The sequence below is a fragment of the Rattus rattus genome, chromosome 3 (genome assembly GCF_011064425.1).
Source record: "Rattus rattus isolate New Zealand chromosome 3, Rrattus_CSIRO_v1, whole genome shotgun sequence".
NCBI classification, from domain to species: Eukaryota; Metazoa; Chordata; class Mammalia; order Rodentia; family Muridae; genus Rattus; species Rattus rattus.
Genome location: NC_046156.1, coordinates 191,905,873 through 191,913,411, shown reverse-complemented (window position 1 = coordinate 191,913,411; position 7,539 = coordinate 191,905,873). Strand labels below are relative to the sequence as shown.

At 44.1% G+C, this 7,539-nt stretch overlaps 1 protein-coding gene across 1 annotated transcript; it reads left to right on the top strand.

Moving 5' to 3' along the window:
• Nucleotides 1-4,420: 4,420 nt before the first annotated feature.
• Htr1a (5-hydroxytryptamine receptor 1A) lies at nt 4,421-6,394 on the top strand. The gene has a single exon (XM_032898936.1). The coding sequence runs from the start codon at nt 5,094-5,096 to the stop codon at nt 6,360-6,362; it is 1,269 nt and encodes a 422-aa protein (XP_032754827.1). The 5' UTR covers nt 4,421-5,093; the 3' UTR covers nt 6,363-6,394.
• The last annotated feature ends 1,145 nt before the right edge of the window (nt 6,395-7,539 follow it).

The window sequence follows — 7,539 nt, the reverse complement described above, 5'->3', positions numbered from 1 at the left end:
CAACAACAACAACAACAACAGCAACAACAACGAAGTAATTTTGGGCTGGCAGCTTTACACTTCAGTTCTTTACTTAATATTTTCACTGTAGTGTTTGATTTTCCACTTCAATATCTTCTGGTTTAATGATCATTTTATAAATACAATTTCCTAGAGAATTTGAAGGTTAATACATTCTCTACGGAATAGAAGAGACTAACGTCCACGTGCAAGCTGCCTTTATAATGCATTCCTGTTGATAAGGCCTTCTGTGTTTTCTTTTCCAGGCTCTGACTTTCTCACTGTGCACACCCCGTTCTCTTTCCACATTTCTGAGGAATGATTCCTAGGGAGATAACATCATCACTTTTCAATATTATCACTGCAATTGTTAGCTCTCAAGTTTCAGGGAAGTTTATCTTGGGTTGACAAAGTGCATTTTCTCATTTTGATCGTCTGTGGTTGCACTCCTTTGATTATTTAGTAAACAAGGAGACCCTGTTTTGTGCTTTGCTACTGACCTCCCAGGTTCCCTCTGATACAAGAGGTGCATGATGGGAAGAGAACAGTGAAGAAGTGACATTTCTAGAGGAAGACGGATGGTGAGGATTAGACATAAGAAACTGTGCTCAGTATTAAATAGTTTACTCTTTTGGTTTATTTGAACTTCTTGCAAATTTTGAGTAATGAGAAAACCTTAGTTCTCAAATTATCTAAACGAATTTTTCTATCTGAACCTCATTTACCTAGTGATTTCCTGTCAAAACTCGCAGTTTTGGAGTAATGAGTTATCTTACCACCTTGGTCTTTAAGAATCAGAAAGCATTCAATTTAGAATAGTACTTTTAGCTTCAGATCGTCTATCCTAATGTGAAGGAAATAAACCATATTTTTCTTTTCAAGTACGAATTTTAGAAATGACCTTCATAAGTCAGGTTTTAACTAGTTTGTATACAGTTTCTTCCCTCCTTAACAAAAGCTTTACTGTAATTGGGGGTGATGGTTAAGCAATTACTGACGAACTCCAACTTCAGCAATGACTACAGCAAAGCTTCAACTTAAAAATCTCTTTGTCTTTTACCCCTGATCAAAGAACTACATTAAAATGCTAGACTTAGATCAAATTTCCTGTGAAAATGTTAAACAATATTTATCTCTCACAAAGTATCTCACAGAAATTCCCCATGATGGATGACAAATCACACACAAATCTATAACCCGGCAAGTTCTGGGCTTGATTCTAGTAAATTCAAGCTAGAAATAAAAGCAGAGTGATTGATATTTTTGCCTAGAAATCATGTCAGTAATATCCATTAGAAAGCAAGATTTTTCCCTATGTTTACTTCAGAAGTCTTGCAGAATGAGCTTAAGTCTGTCTGGGGGAATTTTCTACCATTTAATCAGTCCTATCTTCTGCATTACTTCAAACTGGATGATGATGATGGTGGTGTGGTAGAGGTGGTGGTGATGATGATGGTGATGATGATGGTGATGATGATATGGCAATGACAATGACAATGACAACAACGATGATGATTTTATGATAGTAAAATGTATATATTCTGGCTTGGTCCTTAACTCAACAGGCTTGGCTTGCCTAGAACTCTCAGAGATCCACCTGCCTTTACCTCCAGAAGAAAATGCTGAGATTAAAGGTTTGTGGCCACCATACCTGTCTAGCTTCTGTAATTTCTTAAGCGTTAAACGTAAGAGGATTGACTAAGCATGGGCATGAAGAAATGCAATACTAGTCTGATTTTATTATATAATCAGAGTATTATAAGTTTAATAACAACAAAAAATCATAAAATTATTAGTACCTAAAAGATGCAGAACTATTACACTTCATGTCCATTCTTCCTAGCATCCAGAAATACAGAAAGGTGTTTACAATCTACACTTTAAGAGAGCAAAAAATTTTTTAAAAAGAAAGCAAATGCTTGATATATCATGTGCATTAATTTAGGGATGAATATGAACTACTTGGGAATTTCCTAAACATGAATTAAACATGCGACACTCTGCTATATCAAACATGATACCCTCTATCATATTAAGATATAAAGACAAATCCAAGTTATTAAGATAGAAACATAAACTCTGTACTCAAAGCCTTCTAATTTTATTGAAAAGGAAAAGTAAGCTTGTTAGCTATTAAACCAATGAGGATCCAGTACACAAAGGACAATTACTGACTGACACGTTTCCTGATTTGTGACTTACATATTTACATATGCTACGTCTGACACATTAGCATTCACCTTGGTTCTTGAGGAGTACGTATTTGCTTTTTGAATGTACATGTTTCTTCTTTTACTCTGTAGTCTTAGCCACATTTTTAAAGTTTTCTCCTTGGAAATTTTAGATGTTAAGCATCCATTATAATCTCTGCAGTTGGAACTATATTTGAATAAACATTTTTAACTGTTTCGTGACGGACTTCACTAGAATAACTTACATGCTCACATGTTTTAAAAGGCGTTCCTCAGAGCCTGTCTTGCTGTGCACACTTGCTGCTTTGTTTAGTGTTATGAATCCACACACATGACAGCTTCAGTGCTTCCCTATCCTCAAATGATGGAGCTGGGACTGTGCCCATATCAATCCATCTTCAGGTACACAGCCCTGTGTTGTATATTTCTGCCCAACTGGACTTTCTTTGGTGCTTTAGTGATTACTCTTTTCTTTGGTTTTAAGATTTCAAAACTATGACATCCAAAGCTCGGATTTGAACACAACAGTAAGACAATTGCAGTTTGTAGTGGGTCCTTGCCTGTTGTCTAGAATTGGCTGCTCTGAGAATTACATTATGACTTGTTCAGTTCAGGTATGTGATCAGATTCTCTACGCAGATCTTTTTGTGTGCTGTTTTTTTATTCTGATTAATTAGAAGTGCAATTCTTTATCCTCAGTTGGGGTTGTTTTTGTTTTTCCAAAATTAAAATCAGCTTAAAACAAATTCCTAGATGTCTCTATTTTTTCAGTATTAAGTCATTTCTTTATGGAAAAGGAAATACTGCCCTCCTCCCCCAATAAAACATATGAGTTCTGTAGCACAAGCTGTAACACCACAGCATAAATAGCCTAAAGTGTTGTTTGCCATGTTTCCTATAGAAGTTGTGAATGATAGATGTCATAAGCTTTCAAAGGGAGCTAGAACATACGCCAGGCTAGGTACAAACACCCAAGACAAAGAAAAGAAAGAGAAAAGAAATGATTGAAGAAAAAATTTAAAGTGACATTTAATGGATTTTATTTATTTTATAATATTCTAGCCTTCCCAATGCCTTTTGATCCTTTAGCACAGTTCCTCATGTTGTAGTGATCCTCCCCGATCACAAAATTATTTTCGTTGCTACTTCATAACTGTAATTTTGCTACTGTTATGAGTCGTGATGTAAATATTTTTGGAGGCAGAGCTTCACCGACTGGGTCATGATCCATGGGCTGAGCATAGATATCTTAAAGAGTCTTTGGGTTTCCTTAAAACATGCTTAATTTCTTTAAGACAAAACTTTTCTAGATGGCGCTCTGAAGCAATTGCCGGAAGGTGGCGGCATAAGCAAGCCCTTATTGCACAGAGCTGTCCCGGGTGCTGAACCAAATTTCAGCGAGACTCGCAGTTGCTAAGACAAGGGATGCCACCAAATTCCCTGGAGGTTTGCAGATTCTAGTGAGAGAGGCAGAAGTCCAAAGTCCGTAGAAAAAGAAGCCCTTTGTTAACGATACATAGATGAACATTTCTTTCCATGATTTTTGTTGCTACAAATATATGGGAGGTGTTAATATCATTGAGATGAAGAGTAGTGGTGACTGAAAAGTGTGTGTGTGTGTGTGTGTGTGTGTGTGTGTGTGTGTGTGTGTGTGTGTGTGTCTGTATTCAGACTACATGACTACTTGAATTTTTAATGTTTCCTTTGGGACTCGACTGCTTTCAGCTCCTGTCCTTTAACCTGTCCTTTATAACACCCCCCCTCCCCCAATCCACAAGGATAATACGAAAGGGTCAGAGGCATCAGTGCCCCAGGATAGGTTAATAAGTTAAATGAGACTTTATATTGAGAAGCTAAGACCCACAGTCTCTACCTTATAATTTAGAGGGCAGAATTTAGAAGGTGGTCTACCCAGCTTTCCAACCTTCAGGGTCTCCGAAGGTTTATCCTCATCCCTATAGCCACACTGTGAACTGGGCTCTGTTTAAGAAACTGGCAGAAATAAAGGGAACATGCCAAGGGGAAATATATCGTTCTTTCTCTTTCTTTTCATTTCTTTGTTTTTTTTTCTTTTCTCTTTTTTTAATTCCCCTCTAGTTTGCTAGGTAGGAGGCGGGGTTTAATCTGTTAAAAACATTGGTCTGACTAGCGGATCGGAGTAGATATATGAAGAGAGTTCTGAGTGTGTCCACCGGAATGTAAAGACGCCTGGCTAGAGGGAGAGGAGGGCGGGGACCCAGAAGAAGGAGGCACTCGGGACTGGGGAAGTGTTAGATGGTGGTGGGGGTTAGCGTGGGAGGAAGGGAGACTAGCTGTCTGAGCGACACAGAAGACTAAAGAAAGAGAGGTGAGAAGGAAAGGGGAACTGGAAGGGAAGGCCAGTGGGAGGAAGCCGGGAGAAGGAGGCTGGAATAAAGAAAAACAGTAGAGAAGGCAGGAGAGTCGAGAGAAGCAACCAGGAGATGAGGGTCACCGAGTGACCCGGGAGGATGGGGTTTCTGGAATCCAGAGAGTTCTGAGTCTGTTTGTTAGTCGGGATATTCCGGCTCCCGCAGTCAGTTGGGCAGCGACGACAAAGTGAAATGGACAGTGAGAGACAGATATTGCAGCCATCTCACCAGCACCCAGACATTTGGAAGCTGCTTCCAGCCCAACTACAGTTTCCTAGCTGGAGCTTCTGAGTGCTCAGGACCCGCGGGAGCCAAGCAAGAGAGCGCCGGTGAGTGCTCTTCTCAGATGCCTTCGCCCGAGCAAGTAAGAACTTCCCGCTTCAGTCTCTGGATCCCCTCCCTCTGAAACTCCCCAGGAAAGAAGGAAGACCCTAGGGGGAGGGGCGAGGGAGATCCCCTTGCAGTTCTTTCCCCCCTCCCTTCCCCCACCCCAGCGGGAGTGCAGGCAGGCATGGATGTGTTCAGTCTTGGCCAGGGCAACAACACCACAGCGTCCCAGGAGCCCTTCGGGACGGGCGGCAACGTTACTAGCATCTCCGACGTGACCTTCAGCTACCAAGTGATCACCTCTCTGTTGCTGGGTACTCTCATTTTCTGCGCGGTGCTCGGCAATGCCTGCGTGGTTGCTGCCATCGCCCTGGAGCGCTCCCTCCAGAATGTGGCCAACTATCTCATCGGCTCCTTGGCGGTCACTGATCTCATGGTATCGGTGCTGGTGCTGCCCATGGCTGCTCTGTACCAGGTGCTCAACAAGTGGACCCTGGGCCAGGTCACCTGCGACCTGTTTATCGCCCTGGATGTGCTGTGCTGCACCTCGTCCATCCTGCACCTGTGCGCCATCGCGCTAGACAGGTACTGGGCGATCACCGACCCTATAGACTACGTGAACAAGAGGACGCCCCGGCGCGCCGCTGCGCTGATCTCGCTCACTTGGCTCATTGGCTTTCTCATCTCCATCCCGCCCATGCTGGGCTGGCGCACCCCGGAAGACCGATCGGACCCCGACGCGTGCACCATCAGCAAGGACCACGGCTACACCATCTACTCCACTTTCGGCGCTTTCTATATCCCGCTGTTGCTCATGCTGGTTCTCTACGGGCGCATCTTCAGAGCCGCGCGCTTCCGAATCCGCAAGACTGTCAGGAAGGTGGAAAAGAAGGGAGCAGGCACCAGCTTAGGAACATCGTCGGCCCCGCCCCCCAAGAAGAGCCTGAACGGACAGCCAGGTAGTGGGGACTGGAGGCGCTGTGCTGAGAACAGGGCGGTGGGGACTCCGTGCACTAATGGGGCAGTGAGGCAGGGTGACGAAGAGGCCACCCTGGAGGTGATCGAGGTGCACCGAGTGGGCAACTCCAAAGAGCACCTTCCTCTGCCCAGCGAGTCAGGATCTAACTCCTATGCCCCCGCCTGCTTGGAGAGAAAAAATGAGCGCAATGCTGAAGCAAAGCGCAAGATGGCCTTGGCCCGTGAAAGGAAGACGGTGAAGACTCTGGGCATCATCATGGGCACCTTCATCCTCTGCTGGCTGCCGTTTTTCATTGTGGCTCTGGTCCTGCCTTTCTGTGAAAACAGCTGCCACATGCCTGCGTTGTTGGGTGCCATAATTAACTGGCTAGGCTACTCCAACTCCCTGCTCAATCCGGTTATTTATGCTTATTTCAACAAAGACTTTCAAAACGCTTTTAAGAAGATAATCAAGTGCAAGTTCTGCCGCCGATGATGATGATGGTGGTAATAGTGGTGACTATGGAGAAGGAGGAGGAGGAGGAGGAGGAGGAGGAGGAGAGGAGGAGGAGTGTAGGGTTTACAGGACCCTCCCCATTCACTCAGTACCCTCGCCCTGGAAGCAACACCTAAGATAACTTGCTTTTCCTAGAACATGCAGCTTCTCAGCACATGGCTTTCAGACCTTGTTCTCTCTATATCTCATTTCAAGGGGACAGTACTCTTTGCAGAAATCTTAGAGAACCACTAGTGTCCGTGTGAAAAGTTATTGGCTTGGTCTTTGGCCCTAGGATCAGTTTTGGTAGTTGTAATAACATCCTCCCTACTCAAAATCCCAATTCTTCACGCTGGAAGTTTAAACCTTGGTGATTCAAGGTAGAAAACCGAAACAGAAAATCTAAACTGTCCTGACATCTGCCAGGCCCACTAGAACTGTCACTCTCTGCCCTACTTCTGGAACTTTGAGGATCAAGACTGCTCTGTCTCTCACTCCCTCTTGCTCTAGAAACATCTGTTCCCTTTGGGTGTCAATCTACACCGTTGAACTGGTCTCCATGCTGGTCTGGAAAAGCAGTTGGAACTACTCTGGGTTATGTGTTCTGGAAATTTTTGAATAGCAAAAGATCCCCCCACCCCTGCACAACACCCACTTTCTGTATTTTTTTTTTTAACTCAAAATCAAGTGGCGAAGGTGTCTGTTGGAGTGGACTTATAAGTAGGTCTGGCTCTTAGGAAGAGCCAGGAAGGTCTGTGGATGGTTTCTTGTCCTGGTGTTAGCACTCGCCAAAGAAACGGACAATCAGACTATTTGGAAGGAAGAGTTTTATTCCTACAGTTTGTTGGCCTTTCTGTAAGTTCTGGCAAGGCCCTATGTCGACTGCAGGAGGCGCCCACTGCTGGCCAGGGAGGGCGCACTGAGGGCGCTGAGATGCCCAGGATGGCTCGCCCCACCCTCAGTTTCCTTTCTAGCAGTGAGCTCTGCCAAAGCATCACGCCTCGGGTTTGCAGCATGCAGATTCCTTCACCTCACCTCTCACAGCATCCAGGAGCTAATAAGAGAAGTTTGAGTTTGTGCAGGAGGATGGGGACTTAGAAACTTCTAAGGATGTGTGAGTGTGGGGCACGTAGAGGAGGCAGAGAGAAAAAAAAAAAAGCTCCTAAGTGCTTTCAAC

What these genes read in the sequence shown, in the direction of transcription:
- Htr1a (XM_032898936.1), top strand. Translation starts at nt 5,094, where the DNA reads ATGGATGTGTTCAGTCTTGGCCAGGGCAACAACACCACAGCGTCCCAG.